At 36.6% G+C, this 23,905-nt stretch overlaps 1 protein-coding gene and 1 long non-coding RNA gene across 2 annotated transcripts; both read left to right on the plus strand.

Annotated features, from left to right (window-relative positions):
- Positions 1 to 1,033: 1,033 nt before the first annotated feature.
- LOC131857051 (uncharacterized) lies at positions 1,034 to 2,166 on the plus strand. Its single transcript, XR_009358469.1, has 3 exons — positions 1,034 to 1,118; positions 1,806 to 1,906; positions 2,127 to 2,166. It is a non-coding gene; the product is annotated as an uncharacterized LOC131857051 (long non-coding RNA).
- An 8,208-nt stretch (positions 2,167 to 10,374) lies between these two features.
- On the plus strand, positions 10,375 to 11,418 carry LOC131054599 (uncharacterized). Its single transcript, XM_059208677.1, has 4 exons — positions 10,375 to 10,791; positions 10,845 to 10,910; positions 10,993 to 11,199; positions 11,248 to 11,418. The coding sequence occupies exons 1-4, from the start codon at positions 10,375 to 10,377 to the stop codon at positions 11,416 to 11,418; spliced, it is 861 nt and encodes a 286-aa protein (XP_059064660.1).
- Positions 11,419 to 23,905: the final 12,487 nt, after the last annotated feature.

A 23,905-nucleotide genomic window follows, 5' to 3' on the forward strand; every position in this document is an offset into this window, starting at 1 on the left:
TGTTCTAGTGACATAGCCTTTGAGGAAGAGCTCTGCTAGGTGCTTAGGAATAGAGTGGGGACAAGTTATTTGAAAATAGATCCTTGAATCCATTCCTCCAAACCATGATCTAGAATGCTATGGATGATGAAGACTACAATGAAAATATCCATTGACCAGATACTGGGGATCTCGTGTAGAGCTGAACCGAGATCTAAAATGTCAGTTTTAACAAACTAATTCCCAAACCCCATTAAGCTGTTGTTATAGATGGAAGATACTACATATAAAAACCAACATAATACTCTATATCTTCAAAAGAAAACTGCAATCTCACGGCTATAAAACTAGTTTCTAGTGCTCAGAATAAACCAACAGGACAATCTTACAGAGCCAAAACGTTTCAAACTAATGTAGTAGCCTTCAAAGGAGCCTCTCCAAACAACAACCTGCAGAATGAATAACATAACAAAGCCAAAAAAAAATAGAATGTTTTTAACAATATATATTATACTTCATATACAGCCGCGTGGTGTATATTTTAACCATTTGTCATGACACTTAACAACTGTCTAAAAATGGCACAGAGAAACAATTAAGAGACAAATTTCCAACACGTGTCAAACCTGCCCGTGAAAGACGATGTTGGTGTATACTTGAGTACTTTCCCTCCATTTTGCAAGTAGCGTGTCTAATCATTAGGAAAGTGGAAATATTTTGTAGTTGCACACTGAGATATTAGAAACATAGAAATTTTCACAGTTCATAATATTTTAGCTATTGATTTTTCTGAATTCAATTCTATAGATTTTTTAATGTCTAATATTTTAGATCAAATTCTATGATCCATCAGAAAATAAAAAACATGAAAATGCTTTTATTCTCTGATGATGGATCATAGAGTTTAATCTAAAACATTAAACATCAAATATTTACAAAATTGAATTCAGAAAAATCAATAACTAAAACACTAAAATATTTATTGATTTTACAAATACCTTGCAATGTATTAGAATCTGACATGTTGGTTTCTTTGATATACCTAGACACAGTCCTCACATGGAGGAAAGAGACTGTTGGTGCAAAAGCAGTTGTAAACTAGTGATGTTAGTAATCTTGGACGAGTAGTTCTTCCTAAGGTTGGTAAATGGTAAATGGCTTCATAGTATTTTTTCTTATTATAGTTCAATATTATAAGAACAACATTTAGATCACAGTCTTTGGTGTTGTCATTGTTTTAAATATGTTTTAAGAGTTTGTTGAAATCTATTTGTTTCTAAATTGTTTCTGCATTAAATTGTGCTATAGATTTTTCTTTTAACTATTACAAATGTTGATGCAAAAATCTATAATGCAATCTAATCCAGAAACAATTTAGCAATAATTTTTATTGATTGTGAAAATCTAATATCATTAATCTATTTGTCTTTTCAATTAAAAAAATAGATGATAATATTTTACATGAATTGGATTACTGCCCTCCAAATTGGTTATATTATCATTTCATTATTCTTAATTTTTAACTATTTCTAATTATCCCTTGGACAAGTTCCTTGTTTTTGTTCAAGATTTAGGTCCTGTCAAACACCCACCTTATCTTAATAAAAAAAAAAATCTATTTAAATTTAAAATTTGTTATATTCATTTGTCTCCATTGTAGAAGCAAGCCTCTCATGTAGGCATAATGCTATTTCTTTCATAGATTACTATACTGAAAAAATATGTATCTATTAGATTCAAGCTTCCACCTCAGATTTACCTTTTCTAACACTTTTATAAAACTAATGGGATCTTTAATATTCCTTTCTATTCTTATCTCATGTTAGAAAGCTGCAGAGGCAAACCTTCCACGCCTAGAGATGAAGGAAGGCATTGTCATATCAGCAAAGGACCATGACAATGATCGCAGTTGGATTCTCAAATACAGGTAAATCATTGAATTATGTTGTTATTAAATATTTTGATATTGATATGAAGATTCAAAATGGTAAAAGACTAAATTAGTCCACAAACAATAAGTTTAAATGAAAACAACCATTTTTAGAGCTTTTGGAGGTTGAAGTTGCTTATATTATATATAATATATTTTTAAGAAAAGGAAAAGGAACAAACTTATGTGATCTAATCTTGTACTGTATAAGGTGCAGGTTCTGGCCAAACAATAAGACTAGAATGTATATAATGGAAAATATAGGTAAGTTTGAAGAATTTTGAATGTTCAATTGTCAAATAATAAGAGTAAGATACATGCAGTTGAAAATGCTAGTAGATCTCAAGAAATCTGAAATGGGGTAGTAGAATTGGAGTTCTCTGAATTATTTTTTACTTATATTTTGTCGAGTTCTATGGATAGTTGTTTTACATCTATTTTAGAGTTTTATGGATTGTATTTAACACATATTGTAGGGGCTTTCATTCGAGAACATGATCTTCAAAAAGGAGATTTGTTGATGCTATATGAGGATGAAGATAGATATGTAAGTTTTCTTGATTCATAAGTGCACACTCTCCTCTTGCATGTTTGAATATATAATATCGTTAGTTCAAATAATAAGGGTATGCCATGCACAGGTGATCAGAGGTATGAAAGCAACTGAATCAAAAGAAATTAATTCATCTCCATGTAAGACTACACCAAAGTTGGAATCTAGTGAATATGGAGGTGACCAAATCCCAGTTGGGGATAGCGTTCTTGTTTCACAAGGTATAGAAAATACAAGCATACCTGAAACTACTCATGAAATGAACCAGAACATTTTATCAATAAAAGGAGAGGAGGTGAACATCATGGGTCATGAACCTGAAGTTCCATTTATAGCTAATATGCCTTTTGAAGAGATTGAAGTTCCATTGATAGCTAATACGCCTCTTGAAGAGTCTGACGAGTCTGAAGTTCCATTGATAGCTTATATGCCTTTTGAAGAGTCTAACGAGTCTGAAGTTCCATTATAGCTAATTCATGTTTTGAAGAGAGAAATATTTTCTTCATTGGAGGACCTGCGTGGTATGTACCTTTTCAAGGCAACAGATTGGAGGGAATCCTAAACTAACCCACCCTAAGTATAAGATACCAATTATTGATTAACAATATAGGTTTAATTTTTCTTTATTATTTTTATATATACCTATTGATATAGTTCTTATGTTTGAGGAACTTGGTAAGTCATGGTTTCATTATAAATGATTTTTATATATACCTATTGATATGGTTCTTATGTTTGAGGAACTTAGTAAGTCATGGTTTCATTATAAATGATTTTTATATATATCTATTGACATGGTTCTTATGTTTAAGGAACCTCGTAAGTCATGGTTTCATTATATATGTATTTTTATATATACCTATTGACCTGGTTCTTATGTTTGAGGAACCTCGTAAGTCATGGTTTCATTATATATGTATTTTTATATATACCTATTGACATGGTTCTTATGTTTGAGGAACCTTGTTAGTCATGGTTTCATTATATATGCCTTTTTTTATGTATACCTATTGACATGGTTCGTATGTTTGAGGAACCTCATAAGTCATGGTTTCATTATATGTGTATATTTATATATACCTATTGACATTGTTTTTTAAAGTCATGGTCTCATTATATATGTATTTGTATATATATCTATTGACAAGGTTTTTATGCTTAAGGAACCTCCTAAGTCATGCTTTCATTATATATGTGCTATATATATATATATATATATATATATATATGTTGGATATTATTGGTATATGATGAACCGACATGTTGATATGATGATAATATATGTTGTCATTGATGTTAATAAGTTCAAGTAAATCGATATGCAGATTAAAAGAAGTTGGTGAACCGGTATGAAGAAGTATGAAGACATGCAGTGAACCAGTGTCGGGGTTTCACTAAAAGTGACTACCGATTGGTAGTCTTAGATCTAGGGTTTCCGATTTGGCAATACAGCTCGTGCAATGCAACTGATGATACTCTGTGATGAGTTAGCTAAGAGATGTGAATGAGATCGAGGTGCCACGTCAGCTTTGTGCATGTGAAGGATTTCCTTGAGGATATTGCATGAGAAGATAGACTGCGTTAGAAGTCTACCTCGGGAATGAACGCTCTTCTTGGTGGTATGAGAAGAAAGTGTGATGTGTTACTGATTCCCATGTGCAATAAAGAATGAATGATGCAGATTGTCTTGTGATCTATTTGAAATGGTATTACTCTATGCAATGTGTTTGAACAGTCAGGATTGGACCTCTTGTATTGTAAACCTAAAATGCTTAGGGTTTAGGGTTTATGCTATCGACCTAATTGATGTCTATAAGGTTGATGATGTTTGTTATTGTAAAGTTGTTGGCAAAAGTTGTGTGTGTGTATCCGAGTGATGAAATACTTGCCAGACCAATAAGAGGAAAACTGCAGAGTAGAGGAATTGAAAAGGATCTGCCTTAGCATGTAGTGTTGTTATCAGATCAGAGTTTTACCTGTTGTCTTCTAATCATTTCAAGAGTTGGAAAATCCCTTTGCCGGATAGCTTTAACAGGCTTGTTGTAAATCCTTTAACTGGGTGCCTCAAGGTCATTAAGTTCTTCAAATCCTCTAGCGAGGTAACCTTTAACAGGGTTTCAACCTTTAACAGAGTATATAGCCATCCCTTAACCGGGTGATCTCTAACAGGATCGGTTCCTAGCAGAACCTTATTGTAAAGTCTTTAATCAGACTAGGCTCCTAACAGAGCGAGCTTCAAAAGAGTTCAAAAACAAGCTTGCAGGTATTCATCCCCATCGTGGTTTTTCCCATTTGGGTTTCCACGTGAAAAATCTATGTGTTATGTGTTATGCATTTTTCATGTGATGATTACGTATTCTTTGTTTGAAAGATTATGCATGTAGAGATATTAGGGTAAGGTATCACTGCTATACCATATGCCTATGTTTATGGGTGAAGTTGATATCAAGTATTGAATATATTTGAAGTGTTCGGACTTATCAGTTTTATGGTGTCTGAAGTTTTACCGTGTTTAACCAGTATTGCCATGGTTAAGTTCAGTAATGATGACGACTAGTTGGTATTGCTTTAACTTGATAAGTTGTTGAGAAAGTTTTTGTCTGTACTGATTCACCCCCCCCACCTCTCAGTACCAGTTAGGGTATCTGTTGTTCATCATTATTCATCTATATATATATATATATGTTGACGTGGTTTTTATGAATGAGAAACCTCATAAGTCATGATTTCATTCACTTATTTTTTTGTGAGTTCTATGAGTATTTGAATGGGTTTATTCACTGATATATTATGCTATACATTTTTAATATATTTGTAAAAGAATAATATAAATCGAAATTGTATATTTAATTAATTTTTTAGAGAAATAGATGTTATATATTTTTAAAAATATATTGTATCACGAGAAAAAGTGGATAGATATATTAATATTTTAAAGTTAGATGCAATCTTTGATATGAAATTCAGAAAGAAAAATAAAAGTGCAATCAATAGTAGTTATACAATCAAGAGCAAGAAGTGGGTCATGGTTTATAGTTTCCACATATCAAGAATAGTCGGCTTCTAGCCAATAAGAGTACCATTACAAATACCCTCATTGGTTTGCACACAATTTGTAAGATGAGTAATATAGCTAACAAGAGAAATGGCTAGGGAAAGTGTAATGCCCCACCAGGAAACCCCAAAGGGATAAAGCTAAAACACAAGAATAGAGTGCAATTTAAAAAAAAAAATATTAAACACAACACAATGATACAATGAGATACCATAAGTTCAGAAAACACAACAGAAGACTTCAATAACACCTAAAGAGTTTCCTAGCGGGATTACTTAATTCAACACTTACCTCAAATCACACTAATTAATCCAATTAAGTTGATTGACTTAATGACAAGTTGATACTTTGATCAAGGGTAAATTCTTTCGGTAAATTAAAAATATAGATAACATGATAAGGTTCATCCATTGAGGTTAAAAGTATAGATAACATGATTAAGTTCATCCAATATAATTTAATCATACATTACGTTCAAATTTTCATTAAAACATATGTAATGCATCTAAATTTTATAACATACTTTAATTTCATTTAAAAACTAATGAATACTTTCCAAGCATACTTTAAATGTATTATCAACAATTGAATACATTCCATGATTCAAATCTATATTCTTTCGTGATCCAATTTATTGCAATTAATAAGATGACTACATACATGCATTTAAGATTAACTTCATCTAAATATATTTTGATTCCTGACGATATGGCGGAGCGCAGGAGGAAGCTAGGGTTTACAGGTGGAGGTGTTGTTCGAGTGCGATGATGGGAACACGATCACATTCAGAGGGAAAACCAATGGCCATGGTGTCCACTGCGTTCAGATCAGTGACAATGGCAGGAAATAGGAAGGAGGAGAAGGGAGGTGTTTAGCTGGGGGAAAAATAGATTCCCGTTTGAGCAAGAAAAAACCAAATGGGTTCATTCACGGTATCTGAATCTTCTAAAGTGGAGCAAGTGACAAACGGAGGAAAGGCTGAAGATGAAATTTCAAGCACCCCCAAAAGACTTTTCCTATGGTGGGATACGAGCAACGTCTGAGAAGCGGTCAGTCAGTATTTGCATTGATTCGGAGACTTGGAAGGAATCAGTACAAGCCTTGCGTGACAAAGCATTCTTCATGAAGTGGGGAGGTGATTGGCAAGCTTTCCCCAGAGTGAGAAACTGGGTCAATGAAGAATGGGTGAGTCCCTTTGATATTAAAACCCTAACAAATGGGTTTTTTCTTATCATTGCTGGGTCAGTAGAGGAGAAGAATGCATTGATGGACTCGGGGCCTTTTTTGATGTCGGGAGTAGGTTTTTTTATTAAGGATTGGAGCCCTGACTTTGACCCTAGACAAGCCACTATTGAGGACATTCCTATTTGGATAAGATTGTACAATCTTCTGGATGAATACTGGAAGAAGGAAGTTTTTAAGAGTATAGGTGAGAAACTAGGGAGATTCTTCAAGTCAGATGAAGCGGTTGACAAACTTAATTCATGCATGTATGTCCGAATCTGTGTTATGTGGAAGCCTCATCTAGGGCTCCCGAAGGTAGTGGAGATTAGATCTCCAGAGGGTTTATGGAGGCAAGAAATAGAAGTAGAAGAAATCATGGTCAAATGCAAGTGCTACAAAGAATGGGGTCATGAGGGCCGTGATTGTTTGTCTGGGCAGAAGGGGAAAGGAAGGGCAGATCGTGCGCTGGAGGTGCAGTTGTTAGCAGGCGTGACCTCTGACCAGAGCATGGGCATCCTCAAGACTAATTTGAGCTTTGTTCCAAAGGGTGCAAGGGATGGGGCTCTTCGACACGGTTCAAATATTCTAGAGAGATTGGGAGAACCAGGTGACTCCTGTCCAGGTTGGGAAATGTCGTAGATGGCCTCTGGTTTGGTTGGAGAAAAGTCTGTTGAGTTTGGGATTGGCGGTTTGGGTGAGTTTGCTGAGGAGTGTCCTCAGCTTCAAGCAGAAGGTATGGTTGGAGAGAGTGTGGGTCAAGTTTGTTTAGGGAATGGTGGGGGTGTCTTTTCTCATCTAGAAGGAAAGCCGGAGAAGGGTGCACTTGGGTTCATTTTAAAGGATTATGCAGTCGGTGGGGGTTTTCCAACTCAGCATAGGTTCTACAACAACTCGGTAGATGGGCTGAAGGGGCTGGGGATGGGTTTGATTGCAAAGTCTCCATTTATTTTAGATGATTTGGTTGGGAGTGTGGAAGGAAAAGCAATCAGTTTCAAGGACATTCACATGTCCCCAGGCAAGACGAATGGATTATCAGCAGAGCTGGAGTCTGAGGAGGATGATGGATTTAGTGATGATTCTTTGGGATTGTTCGCAGAGATAGGAGAGACAAAGGTTAGGACCATTAAACAGACTAAATCAAATCCCACTAAGGCCAAAGGGAATTTGAGAGGTAGGAAGAGCAGACATAAGTTATTCGAGGAAGCAGGCAACATGAAGGGTCAGACAAGGCTACTAAGATCTAGGAGAGACTTATTCTATCCTAGACAACAATGAAGTTCCTAACCTGGAATGTCAGGGGATGCAATGCCCCTGATAAGAGATGTCTGATCAAAAGAGGTTTTGATCAGGCTAAGATGGAAGTTATTTGCATTTAGGAAACAAAGTTGGGATGTGATGTTGCTGCTTGTATTTTTGGGGTAAGGCAGAGGTGGTCTGGAACTTTTGTGGATTCTGAAGGGGCCTCGGGTGGGCTTGGCATTCTATGGAATCCATTGGTTGTTCAAGTAGATATTGTTTCATGTTCTAAACACTGGCAGATGGTAAAGGTGAATTCAAAGACCATGATTTTTTCTTGTTTTCTAATTAATGTCTATGGGCCGACTTTGGCTGTGGACAAGTGCAGATTATGGGAGGATATTTATACGCGTTTAGAGGAAGTGAGGCCGTCTTTAGCAATTGTTGTTGGGGACTTCAATGCCACCCTTTCTTCCTTGAATAAACATGGAGGGTGAGGAGGTTGTGCAGATCACAAACAGACTTTCAGTCTTTTGTTAATTCTAATGCTCTATTTGAAGTGGAAGCTAAAGGTGGGAATTTTACATGGACTAACAGATGAAGGGGCTTTTCCAATATTGCCGAGAAACTAGATAGATTCTTCCTTGCAGGGGATTGGAATTTAGTCCCTTTGGGTTTCGAGGCTGAGGTATTAGCTATTTCAGGATTGGATCATTTCTCAGTCTCTTTGGTTGTGCAGAAAGATGAAGTACCAATTCGGTGTCCCTTCAAGGTGGAAAAGATGTGGTTAAGAGAACTGGGTTTTAGAGATTGTGTAATTGGGTGGTGGAAGGAGGCCCCTGTGGTGGAAGGTTTCTTGGCCTTTCATTTTTTCAAGAAGCTTAGTTTTGTGAAATAGAAATTAAAATCATGGAATAGGGAGGTTTTTGGCAACATCTTTGATGAAAAGAGAAGGCTAGAAGGAGCTTTGTGGGCTTTGAATGTGAAGGTCTTGGCCGAAGGGATGGATGAAGTGGACTTCCTCACGGAGAAAGATCTGCTTAGCAAATATGGATAATTTTTGTAGAGGGAGGAGATTTACTGGAAACATAAGTCATGAGAAAACTGGCTCAAAGCTGGTGATAGAAACATGAAATTCTTCCACAGTTCAGTGAAAGCCAGGCAAAGTCTGAATAGAATTCTCTCCCTGTGACTTGCGGATGGTACAACCATTGAAGACTCAGACCGAATAAGCAAAGAGGTTGTTGACTTTTTCAAAAATCTGTGGAGGAGAAGTGGGGCTGCTCAGTCGGGTTTTCAGGCTGAGCTTCTGGAGTTAATCCCTCCCTTAGTTTCGAGGGAGGATAATATCATGCTTGAGGAACCTGTTTCATTGAAGGTAGTCAAATCTACTATTTTGGGTTAGGTGGGGAGAAGGCACCAAGACCAGATGGGTTCTAGGCATTCTTTTTTCAGTTCTTTTGGGATGTGCTTGGTGAGGAGTTGTTAGCTGTGGTAGAAGAGTCAAGGTCCAAAGGCTTTGTTCTAAAGGAATTCAATTGCACTTTGGTGGCCCTTATCCCAAAGAAGGCCAAGCTGGAAGGGATGGAGGAGTTTCATCCTATTTCACTATGAAACACCATCTACAAAATCATCACTAAGGTTGTTGCTAATAGGCTCAAGTTAATTTTAGGTAAGTTGATCTCTTGTGAACAAAGCAGTTTTACTCCTGGAAGGAACATTGTGGATGGGGTGATTGTGGCCCATGAGGCAATCCACACGGAAATGAAAGGCAAACAAAGAAGAATGATCTTGAAGCTTGACATTCGAAAAGCCTATGATAGAGTGGATAGGTCATTTCTAGTGGCTGTGCTTGTAAGGTTTGGTTTTGGTAAGTCTTGGATTAAGTGGATTTCTAGTATGATAATGCAGTTCTCGGTTTCGATTTTAGTTAATGGAAGCCCTCAAGGTTTCTTCTCAATGTCAAGGGGTATTCGGCAAGGGGATCCAATTTCCCCCTTTCTCTTTATTTTGTTGGCTGAAGTTCTTGGAAGGTCGATTGCTCACAAGATAGTTCAAGGGTTGTGGAAGGGCATTGAGATTGCTAGAGGGGTGGAATACACAACTCATTCTTAGTTTGTAAATGACACCTACCTTTTCGGTGTTGCTTCTATGCACGAGGCTTCGGTTATGAAGAAAGTGCTGAATAGATTTAGTTGGGCCACTGGTCAGGAAATAAATTGGCTCAAATCGAAGATCTTTTTCTTCCACACAAAATGCTGATCTCAGAGAGCTATTGCTAGATTGTTTGGGATAAAGATTGGACATCTGTCGGGTAAGTTCCTTGGCATGTCGCTCTTTTCTGGAACAGGTAAGGAAAACATTTGGAAAGGGTTGCTAGATGGTTGAAAAGCAAAGATGGAGGGATGGAAGAGCAAGTGGCTTTCCTTGGCTGGTCGTCTTCTGATGCTGAAGTCAGTTGTCTCGGCTATGTCTATTTTCCCTATGGCCTATTTTAAACTTCTAGTTTCGATCATTAAGAATATGCAACAGAAGATGAGAAAGTTTATGTGGAATGGAAATGAGGAACATGACAAAATTCTGCTCATGGCTTGGGACAGAGTTTGTAAACCCAAAGGAGGCAGAGGGACGAGTCTCTGTGAATGGAAACTTATTAATGAGGCCATGGGGCTAAGTTGGTGTGGCAAATGTACAGTAAATCAAAGCAGAGGTGGATCAAAATTTTACAAGCTAATATATTTGGATAGTAGGGAAAAGGAAAGGATTCTAACGGTTGAAAATCCCCCGAGAGGGTTTGCTTTGTGGAACTTTTTGGTGAGTTGTAGGAGTCTAATCACAAATCACTTATCTTGGTGTATTGGTGATAGGAAAAAGGCGTGGCTTTGGCAGGATTCCTGGCATGGGCATCCATCTTTGGAGTCTTGGGCCCCCCAGTAAATCATTTTAAAGACTGGTCAGGTTTGGGGCTCAAAGGTGAGTGTTTTTTTGTCGCAAGATATGCCTTTGTTGGGATAGCGTTGGAACTGGAAGGACCCTAGGGAGATAAATCTAGGGTCAGAGGAGGAAAGATATCTGAGAAAGATCCTAGAAAATCGAGAAGTTTCATTTTCAAGGGAGGAGGCTGAAATATTTTGGTGTGGCACCAAGAGTGGCAGCGACTCTGTGAAAGTGGGGGTCTCTCTTTTGGAAAGTGAAGGTAGGATGAAGGAATGGGAAGCTAAGGTGTGCTGGAGTAATGTTTGTCTTCTAAAAGTGGGGGCCTTTGCCTAGCTTGCTGGAAATAGGCAGATTCTTTCTGGAGATTGCCTGAGGAAAATGGGGTTCACTGGTCCTTTCTGCTGTGTGTTCTGTGAAAAGGTGGAGGAAGATGTGGACCACCTTCTGCTCAACTGTGAGTTTGCTCAAGATGCATGGCTTTTTGGATTGCAGAGACTGAATTGAAAGGGTCCCATGGTAGGGAACTTGAGCGAATAGTTGGAATCTTGGCCGGTTTTGGGTAAGCCTTCTATCTTTGCCGCCATTTGGAAGATCTTTCCCTCTACCATTTTATGGGAACTTTGGAAGGAACGAAATCAAAGAGTGTTTGAAGGAAAAGCAAAAAATAAGAAGCGCTTTTTGATTAGAATGGAGAGGGCCATTTTTGAACTGGTTTCCAATGCTGCTTCTCATGTGAACTTAGCAAAGGTCCCTTTCACTCAGTTTGATGCTGGTTTTTTGTCGAGCTGGCCTTTGGTTAAGTTCAGGTCTGTTAATGGGCAACTGAGGGCTAATCTTCAGAGGCAGAGTCAATCAATCCCTGAGTGGACACCACCAGAAAAGGGGTGGATTAAGATTAATTTCGATGGTGCATCGAGGGGCAACTCGGGGGTATCTGGTGTTGGGGTGATTGCTCGAGATGATTGGGGAAACACTTTGGCCATTGGTGCTAAAATATTGGTGGATGGATCGAACAACGTTGCTGAGTGTCAAGCAGCGTTAGAAGCTATCCTAATGGCTGAGAAATTGGGAGTGAAGAAACTCCATCTGGAAGGTGACTCTCATGTTGTGGTGAACGGGATAGCTCGAGGCAGAATGGAGGTGTGGCACTTAGACAAGCAGGTTCGAAGAATGCAACTTCTGTTAGGCGAGTTTGCAGAGTTTAAGGTGACTCATGTCCTCCAGGAAGCAAATTTGGAAGCTGACAAACTTTCAAATGTGGGAGCGAATGGCTCCTTGGAAAATAAGTATAGTTTGTTCGAGGACTATATAAATTTTAGTCCTCTTGATTTTGAATTTGGTTAGATGGCTTATCATAGAAAAGTGAACCCGAGCTTGATTTGAAGTGTTCATTTGTAGCCATGGTCCTATGGGAATTAAAGGTCCTTGTGGTGTGTGATCTATGAAGTTAATGCAAGTGGCCTTGTGATGATGGATGATGATGGAGGCGATCGGTGTGAGTGACTGGTGATGATGCTTAATTTTCTATGAAGCGCGTGGAGTTATGATGACATGTGATGGTGGTGACTTTTAAAGGCGTGTGTGCTTTGTTTCCTGGCATTTTTTGGTGGTTGCTTGGTGGTATGCGGTGTGTTCAGGGTTTCTTTTGTGCAGTAGTGAGAAAGGATGGAAGCAATTTTTTCTTTGATGTCGGATAGGCAATTGCCTGTGTTTCGTGGGCTGATATCAAGGAATAGGCTGACGAATGTCTTCAGAGTGGATGGAGAAGACTTCTGGGGGGCTGTGAGGTTGTTGTTTGGAGAGGAATTCCTGACTCTAGATTGGCGGCCGAGAACAAACCTTGACATCTCGTCGCTTTTTGCAGCTCTTGCCTTGCAGGTGGGAAAGTCAATGGAGGAAGTGTTGCAGGTTACTTCTTTGGGGTTTAGACCCAAATGGGCAGTTGGTTTGCAGGAAGTGGTGGCCCGAGCTGTCATTGGTGAGGGGCTGAAGTCGGTGGAAGTCTCATGCAGGAGGATTGGGGTGGATGTGGAGGCGTTGTAGCCTTTTGTCATCTGGTCGGCTTCTTGGTCAGTTGCACTGCAGGTGGAGGACACAAGGAAAGGTTGGGGCGAGATTGTGGAATTTGTGCGCAAATTGGGGCCAACTGAGCAAGTAAAGATTCATGGGAAGGTGACCCTCATTCAGTCTGAGGCCCCTTTGGATGCGGATGGGAGGCCCTTGGTTCGACACCAGATTCCAAAGAAACATGTGAAGGTGGTGGAGTGGGGGTCTTTGTGTGGTAGCAGGCCAGGAATAGTGTCAGGTGGTGGGAGTGTGTCACAGGAGGCAGGACCCAGCGGGGGTATCCCCAATTTTTCAAGAGAAGAGGCTTTAGGGTGGTTTAGTTGATAGGTTCTAGGGGTTGTTCGGGGCCTCTATGGTGGTTTTTGTGTCTGTATGTGGCCTTTTTTGTGGTTGTTGGCCATGGTGGGATGGTGTCTTGTCGGGTTCCTTTTTGTAGTTGGGGCATGAGCCCATAGTGTGGCAAAATGTCTATTTGCTCTTCAGATGTAAAATTTTTCTATATAAGCAATATATTATATACTGTTATCGATAAAAAAAAATATTAACTTCATCTAATCCACAATATATATTCTAACATAATGCCATCCATACATGCTAAATTAAAGAGGAAACATAAGAACATAAACACCACATAACACCGAAATGTTATCGGAGTTCACCCCTAGTGGGCTACATCTTCAGGTCTGCTCAACTACAAGACCCCTCTGATAAAATAATAGGGTGAAGAATACATAAGGTTCACATCATTTACATCTTGGCATCAAGGCGTACATAACCCAATAATACATACGACCACATCGGTCCAATAAATACAAGAATAATCCCTAAATAGGAAAAAGGATCCAACTGAACATAATAAGAAGCAAATACAAAGATCAACTGGAGCATCTGCGAAACTAAGTCTTCGCATCCCATCGTAAGCAACCCCATAGTCTAACATGAATATCAGGTACTCACAAGGGCATAAACAACAGGACGACTCCACGAAAGTGCTCCTATCAAAGACAACACAACAACACACTAGCGAACATAAGAGACAAGTGTCATCACATAACTTGGTATGGTTACCTTGGCAGGTCTTCATAGGTTCCGGCCCCATCCACTGGGTTACCCTAGAAACCTATTCCGAACCTTTGACCCATCCAAGCCTCATGTGGACCCACACATCCTTTCGCGAGGACAAGGTTGATGGTTTTTCCATTTCAGGTCTTCTCATTGCATGTTGAGTCTGTACTAGCACTCATCCCCTATGTGAGGCACAATTAACTTACTTAGTGTTTTCAATAACTAAACTTTCTAATATGCTATTAGGTTATCACTTATTTAGACACACTTTCGATGGGTTACCCAACAACCACTTTGGGCGCAACCCCTAATTGAAAGCCACTTCCCCACATGACACTAGACCATAAACCAATGAACTCCTAAAACCGAGGAATACACCAGGTCAAGCATACGAAGTTCAATATGGTAGGAATACCCAATTGGTCAAACAAGACATCATATGAGGTTCACTAACTGACGATACTCTAACTAGAGACCTGACTAGCTATGGTCAACCATGAATCAACATTCAACACTCGCATAAAGGACATGACCAGATACAACATCATCACAAGAAAATAGTCAATTCTCGAGATCAAGGACATAAGCAGGTACCCAAATCAATCATACAACAGTTTCCAATGAAACAAAATCAAAGACTTGCCATTTCTTAAGCAAATGCGAATACAAAAAATTAAACATGCATAGGCATAGATTGGAAAAGATGATCTTCTTTCATATTGTTTACACACAACAATCGATCTGATTTTCTAATGGATCTAAGTTTGAATTGCAATCTGTCTACCTTGTCTAGGTACAGGCCATTCATGGTTTACTAACTCACTAAATTTTGATTGCATCATACAATAATTTAAATACTTCATCTTCCAAACCAAAATCACATGATAATAATTATAATATATGCAGTATACACAATGATATAAAATCAAATATTCATTAATCAACTAAAAATATGATATTCAATTATCAAAATAAAACATATTTCTCATACTTGCTCGAAAACAATAATCTAATCACTTCTCTTGCAACACAATAACATACTTTCCAAAAATGGAAACATACATTAAAACATAAATAAATGTCGATGATCTTTTACCAATTAGAATGATACTTCCTTGCATACATATAAAAAAAATACAAATTAAATATATATATATATATATATATATATTAATCCACCATTAATAAAATATATACTAATTAACAATTAATAATAACATTGCAAATTAAGTATTGATTAATATCTATCTATCTATCTATCTATCTATCTATCTATCTATATCTATATATATATATATATCTATATATATATCTATATATATATATATATAGATATATATATATATATATATAGATATAGATATAGATATATATATATATATATATATATATATATATATATATATATATATAAATTCTCAATTTATAAAATATATTGTGTGCGAGAAAAGTGGGTCGATAGAACTCAATATGTGAAAAATGGAGCTCTATGGAGCCTTGCTCACACACTCACATGACTTCTTGGTGCAAGCTATAGAGTAATGAAGTATCACTCAGCTTCCCAAGGTGGGTCCCATGGTTCTCTATCTTACACGGTCCCTCAAACCAATGTTTTTGCTCTCAGATCACTGAACAAAATGGTTTAGGGATGACAAATGCAAGAACGAGGGATGCTTTTTGTTGATTTAATATGAGATGCATCCTAAGCTATGCATGATTCTAGAAATGCAATAAACTAGCTATAAGATGACAAGATTAGTATAAATACTATCCTAACATGATATATTAGTCTATGATTGAGCTAATGATAATAGAAAGTATTCTAAACATGCATATTTAGAATAATTCCTAGTTAAAAGAGAGGCTAAATGATGAGCATAAATGATATATGAAAGCTTGAATGTATTTGAGCATAAGTGTGATACTACAAACTTGGATTGATCTCTCAAAATGGAGGAATGAGAGCTCTATTTATAGCAAAAACAGGGCAATGGATGGTCAGGATTGAAAGAGTTGATCAAGGGTTGAGTTTGAAAGTTGGGGATCCATGTTTGCAATTTGCACCAATGAAATGGTGACAAGTGTCAACATAGGGTTGGTTTGAGAGAAGGGGTTGGAGGCATTAAATGCCTGAGAAGACCTTATGGTTATCTAGAGGGTAAGGGTCAAGTCTAAGTTAAGATTACCCATTGGATTAAGAGTTAATCCAAGGATAAACCCTTGTGCAAATGATTAAGAGATAATCATGGTCAAAGCATTAAAGGCTTGATGAGACCCTTGGGTTGGATGAAGGTTAAGTTAGGCAAAAAGTCTCTAACCATGTAAGACGGTTGAATTAACCATTAATGGTTTGGGAGACTTTGGGGATATTAAGTGGTTGAAGATTTGAAGCCTTTAATGGTTATCAAAGACTTTAAGGTTTTGAGAAGTGACCTCCCCTTGCTTAGGGATGTGACAAAGTTTAGAAGATGGGTTAGGCTAATTAGAAATGATTAGAAGAGTCTAGAAGAAATTAGGAAGGGGTTTAGGAAGCAAGTGGGAAATGTAGGAGAATGCAAGTGGATGGAGGGATAATAGGATTTAATTGAATTTAATGAATTTCATTCAATTTGGTTGCAATTAAATAAATTAGATTTATTTAATTTAGGATAACTATTTAATTAAATTTGAATTTAATTAAAAGTGGATAGGGGGGATTTAATTGAATAAAATGATTTATTCATTAAATGGGTATAGTGAATTTAATTGAGTAATTTTCTTAATTAAATAGAGGAATGCGGGTAATTTAATTAAATTGGATTTAATAAAATAGAGAAATGAACATAAAATATTCATTTAGGAATATGGTCATTTTTATTCGTCTACATATATATTAATATTAATAAAAAAACTATTTAAAACCTTTGAATAAAATAAAATTTATTAACTAAAAAAAAAACTTTATCTATTTATATATTTTTTTGTTTTACAAACAATAGCCACCCACGTGGGCTTCCTTCCAAAGGGAAAGGCTATGGAGTCCATGTCGTGGACTCCACACAGCCACGACTGTGTGGAGGCCACGCCATGGCCTCACAACCCAGCTCCTCACCTTGGCAGCCCAGGGCGTGAGGATGGGGTCGAGTCTTGGCTCCCCCATCTCATGTAAAAAAAAAAATTATTATTATTGTTTTTAAAAAAATTTAAAACAAATCTGCACCCCCCCCGAATAAGCAGTCACAGAGAAATTCCTAGTCAATCTCCGAGAAATAAATTTCATTTTCAAATCCTCAGACATATATATGTATTTTTAATAATCTTAAACAAAACCCCCAATGTAAAATAGACTCAGAATTTTCTGAGACAAAACAGAGAATGGATCTAGTCAATTTAAAAAAAAAAAACATTTTCATTCCCAAGCAACCCATTCTGGCAAAATTTTGCCAGCATAACCCCTCTCAAGGGTAAAATTAGCAAATTTACTCAATCTAAAAGCATGAAATCCAACTAATTTAACAATCTACAAACCAAATTGCAAGATTCATAAAGGAATTTTGGATTTCTTCCCAACTCCCATATACACACAGAATTTTAAATTTAAACACATTGTTTCTTTCCTAAAATGAAGAAATGGATTTGCATCCATGAAACAAAGGATTCAATGCTAAATTAATTGCTCAATTCATATCCAAATTGAAGGAATTTTCTTAAAGAAAAAGGCAGCCACACACACAGGAAGCTCCTTTAAATTCAAGCAAATTTCAACAAAAACAAGGGGTTAACCAAAATGCCAACCTTGAATGCTATCCTAGAGGTATTGAAGATGAGCTCCACCTACAAAATACCCAAAACCCTTCCACAAAAATGCCCCAAATTCTTCCATCCAAAAATAACTCCTCAAATCTCATGAAGAAAATAGGTTAAACACCATTTTTTTGACCAAAACTCATTTTAGGGTAAAATTATTTTTACACAATTAAAAATTCATTTTCTAATTAAAAATCAAAATGCTTCTCTCCCTCATTTAATTTTAATTTTCTCAATTCTAACTAAAACTAACATTTATATTTCAAAATGTTAATGAGGGCAAAATTATTTTCAATTTTCCAATTCTATTTAACCTTTCTCCCAAAATGCATTCAAATGTTTTAATTTACAATTTTGAAAATAACCATAAATCAAGCTTGCTTATATAGTAAATTGAGCAAATCTAATTAATGATTAATCGCACAAAGGGGACCTATTTAATTTAGTCCCTAAAATACTAATGCGTAAACACATATTTAATCAAATTAAATACTAAGGATTAAATATTCAATTTAACCACACACAAAACATGCAACCTAAGAAAGCCAAACAAACAGATGACCTGCATACCCAACCAAAGGGAATACTGACGGACTACTGACGACGCTCACTTGAGCACGACTAGGGTAAAACGAGGATCTTACGACCACCTAATCCAATTTCTAAGGACCAAAGAGGTACACTCAAACCTGCGAATCCAGGTGGAGACAAACCTCGTACCTATGCGCTACTGTACCTGCAATATCTAGCAACCAAGAGTCATACATGCATGCATATATACATATAATAAAAGTGTTAGCCCAAGATTAATAACATGAATATGGAGAAAAAATAAACTTACATAAGATTTGATGCAAAAACCACATTAACAGGTACGCACAATAATCAAAATATTTGACTATAACATTATAACATGGTAAACTAATCAAGGTCAAACCGAGATTAGAATCTGATTAGGGCAGGGCTACTACATCCTCCCCCCTAGGTTCCGACTTACTCCTGAAAGTCACAAGGTTAGACGGAAAACATGCAGCACACATTAGCCCTGAAACTCATTCAATAAATATCAAATTGCACATAGGAATCTTTCCACAAATAAATGAAACCTTATTGCTAAATCCTCTATGAATGGCATTATCCATTGACAAGATACATCTAAATCCATACATTTCTTATAACATTCTAGGAACTATCAATAATCATAACAGAGAAATAAGGATTTCCTTCCTTTCATCACACCAAATTAAAGCATTAAAATAAGTAAACAACAATTACCATACTCATCTACCAAATATGGCAAGAAAACATGCCATCACGATCAATTTCTTTTACCAATCCATCCTCATCATAAAATTTTATCGCATAGAACTAGGTTCAAAATTCAAATTCTACAACCAAGTTAACTTTCATGTAATAAGAGCAACACATATAACACAATTGTTTATACTTGTCAGGCATATAAAAACCTTTCCAATGACTATGTCCCATAACACAGTGACAAGATAACACAATTTACTCCATGATTACACATAATAACCATCCACATAACTGGAATGAACAACTCAAAAGGCCACATGTGAGCATGTCTAATGCTCGGTCAAAGATAACATGCACGATCAACATCTCTATGTCTGATCTCAGAGCAAATAACATGATCATAAATATCCAACATCTCACTCAAGGGCTTGATGGTGCTAGGGCACACCATAGTGGTGCTACCTTTGTGAACATCCCTTGTTGAGTAAGGTGGTTATCCTCCAAGAGATAGTCACCACACATAGGTAGGTAGTGGATCCTAGCTGCATCACAACCTCACATACCCCCATCCTCAAGGTTCCCTACGTCTACTTCCTCGTACACACTCAACCAAGACCGTCTCATACGTCCTTGGAGAGGAATTTCACATTTCAACAACACAAGACCAACATACGAAAAACAATAAGGGTAAATCAGTTTAGCCACCAAAGTACAGATGAATAAAGAGAATAAAGATAATAAACCATCAATCTCAATAGCAAGGCAAGAAAATAATACAGAATTTGCAACACCAAATCAAATAATCAAAAGATCGCAAGATTGTGGCTAAACCTTCAAAGTCAAAATAGAATAAATTGTTGGTCAACAAAGAAATAAATATGAATATCACAATTGCACATAACATCACTATGTGACTAGCATCTAGCCACCAACGAGGAAGGAAGGAATAATCGTCTAGCTATTGCAGTAACTCATCATGTGGTGCGGCTTAGTCACACATCCACATGGCATGGTAGTGTGCACCTTGACATCACCCCACATCACGTTGTCATGTGACATGGTAATAGTCCAAGAGGAGAAGACACACAATGGACGTATCCCGCATGGTAGTGTACCTCACAGAAAAAGGCACACACAGGTCACATCCCGCATAGTGATGTACCTCTCAGGATACTCGTTGTAAGCCAGAGGTATACATGGCTAAGGTCCACCCACATGCCTACCAACACCTACTAACTGAAAACTCATGTGGACAAAACCTACCTTTCATGAAGACAAGGAAACAAATCCTCCAAAATACACCATCACAATGCTCAAGAATTACCATCAATATGCTCAAATAAAGAGAGGAAATTGGGCTAGCACACATAAACCTTATAAATTGGTTCATCAAAAAGGGAAAGTATTGAGTACACCATAAATACAGTTTCATTAGATAACTATATTTTTCCTAGAAATAAAGAAGCTAAAGTCGCTTTGCACCGACATTACTCGTACGCTGATCCATACTATTCAAAGAACGGTGACTTCCAATACTACCCCTTAACATACTGAATTACCAACAACCCGAGGTTTGGTACTTAGTAGGGTAACAAATAAGCAATATCATATAAACAATATGGTTTCCCATACTCATAAGTAAACATATCCTCCATGGTTGATTACTTCACCATCCCATGGGCACATATAGCAAGCACTGGTTTCTTACAATACACAAAGAAAGCACCAATACTGGTTTAGTCACATTTACGGGGAGTACTTTTCAGTACACTATCATCTACTTAAGGAAGGTTGTAATTATGCTTCCCACAAGAATAACTAAATAGAATTTATTCTAGATACAAGTACTGGAATTCTTAACAATTCAAAATTACATAAGGAAATAACATCATTCCTATATCTTTCACTAATGCCACCAAGCATTCATATTCACATTACTAAACATGCAAATTTCCTTTCCGTAGCTTAAGACTTCCATCTTTCTATATGAAGCAAAAATACAAAAATACAGTATCATATGCTTTATAAACATTCTATTTAAATCAATGCATTCTTTAATAGAATTTCTAAAAATCTTATAATCTAGGTAAAGAGAAGGGAAAGGGAGTTTGATAGTCAAACCATTTCTTACATAAGCACAAGATTAACAAGATCACACAACATTATAAAATTTCTCACTATAAGTCTATCATTACAATTGTACGGTTTTCATTTTACTAATATTTAGAAGAATGCCAATTGGTCTACACGACATCTCCAAATATTATGGTTGCAACAGAATGTCCTAGTTTTTCCAACACAATAAATCAAGACAGACAATCTTTTCGTTCATGCAAGACCTCTTGCGAACACTCACCACTCTTAATTAATACGAAACATATCATAATCCGCAACTTTCATCAAAAAATCAGAGTACGACAATAAGGTAAACGAGGAACTATCAACTAAATAATACATATTAATGCATACACATCAAACAAGCTTTTCATTTGCACTTACTGATCATAATAAGTCAATTATATATATCCAAAAGCAAGTTCAATGGAGCATTGTTAAAATAGGTCCTCCATTGAATTGGTATAATGAAACACATAAAACAATCTTTCATGGAACACATCAACAAACTCTTAGCTACTATAACATGTTCCCTTTTTACATATCTTATTACAAACAAGGCAGTCTCACATAACCACTATTCGCATATTAATGCACATTACTTAAAATAGAAATTAATTATGTTACTCCTACAATACACATGGAGAATTCTTTAATGTAAACATACAATTTTCTCCCAATAACCAATATGAACTTTTAAACTCATAGCCCTCTTATTATCTAGAAGCACTGAAGCATCATAAGGTTCACACAAGGGTTCAAGAAGTCACAACCTTTCTCTTGCAATAAGAAAACTCACATAAGAGATAAATACCCATATAACAAACATTTTAATTTCTAGAGAGAAAGAGGAGGAAGGATGGTAAACATTCAATTTGCTACCAATTAAGCATTAGACATCTACCATACAAGTCCTTCAAGTGGACAACACTAAGCTAGATCATACGCTTAACACAAGCACATTTTGTACTTTCAGATTCAAGACAAGCACTAACCAACCCAATGGATTAGTAAAAAGAGCACAACAATCAATAAGGATGGTACGTACGACTCTCTTTTAGAATAAGAGTAATCATAGACCAAGATATAAATTAAGCAAACAAAGCACAAATAATCACTCAAAAGCACCAACATCAAGAAGGTGAAAGCAAGGTGTGAACACACATGTTACACACAATTAAGGTTTACTCGAAAGGATATGCAAAAGAACAAAACACAAGTCCTTAAGATCTTAAAGATCCTATGCCTCAATCACACACATACAAAAGAGGACAAGCATACAAAATAAGGTCGATACACCTCACACCAACTAAGGGCACAAGCGACACCAGAGATCCTAGTGTTTGCAACATGGGCTCTGATACCAAATGTAATGCCCCACCAGGAAACCCCGAAGGGATAAAGCTAAAACACAAGAATAGAGTGCAAATATATATATTTTTAAATTAAACACAAAACAATGATACAATGACATACCATAAGCTCAGAAAACACAACGGAATACTTCAATAACACCTAAAGAGTTTCTCAACGTGATTACTTAATTTAACACTTACCTCAACTCACACTAATTAACCCAATTAAGTTGATTGACGTAATGACAAGATAATGCTTTGATCAAGGGTAAATTCTTTCGGTAAACTAAAAATATAGATAACATGATAAGGTTCATCCATTGAGGTTAAAAGTATAGATAACACGATTAAGTTCATCCAATAAAATTTAACCATACATTACGTTCAAACTTTCATTAAAACATAAGTCATGCATCTAAATTTCATAACATACTTTAATTTCATTTAAAAACTAATGAATACTTTCCAAGCATACTTTAAATGCATTATCAACAACTGAATACATTCCATGATTCAAATCTACATTCTTTCGTGATCCAATTTATTGCAATTAATAAGATGACTACATACATGCATTTAAGATTAAATTCATCTAATCCATATTATATATTCTAACATAATGCCATCCATACATGCTAAATTAAAGAGGAAACATAAGAACATAAACACCACATAACACCGAAATGGTATCAGAGTTCACCCCTAGTGGGCTACATCTCCAGGTCTACTCAACTGCAAGACCCCTCTGATAAAATAATAAGGTGAAGAATACATAAGGTTCACATCATTTACATCCTGCCATCAAGGTGTACATAAACCAATAATAAATACGACCACATCGGTCCAATAAATATAAGAATGATCCCTGAATAGGAAAAAGGATCCAACTGAACATAATAAGAAGCAAATAAAAAGATCAGTTGGAGCATCCACGAAACTAAGTCTTTGCATCCCATCATAAGCAACCCCATGGTCTAACATGAATATCAGGTACTCACAAGGGCATAAACAACAAGATGACTCCACAACAGTTCTCCTATCAAAGACAACACAATAACACACTAGTGAACATAAGGGACAAGTGTCATCACATAACTTGGTATGGTTACCCTGACAGGTCTTCATAGGTTCTAAACCCATCCACTGGGTTACCCTAGAAACCTATTCCGAACCTCTGGCCCATCCAAGCCTCATGTGGACCCACACATCCTTTCGTGAGGACAAGATTGATGGTTTTCGATTTTAGGCCTTCTCACTGCATGTCGAGTCTGTACTAGCACTCATCCCATATGTGAGGCACACTTAACTTACTTAGTGTTTTCAATAACTAAACTCTTTAATATGCT

This window comes from Cryptomeria japonica, chromosome 7 (genome assembly GCF_030272615.1).
Source record: "Cryptomeria japonica chromosome 7, Sugi_1.0, whole genome shotgun sequence".
Classification (NCBI taxonomy): Eukaryota; Viridiplantae; Streptophyta; class Pinopsida; order Cupressales; family Cupressaceae; genus Cryptomeria; species Cryptomeria japonica.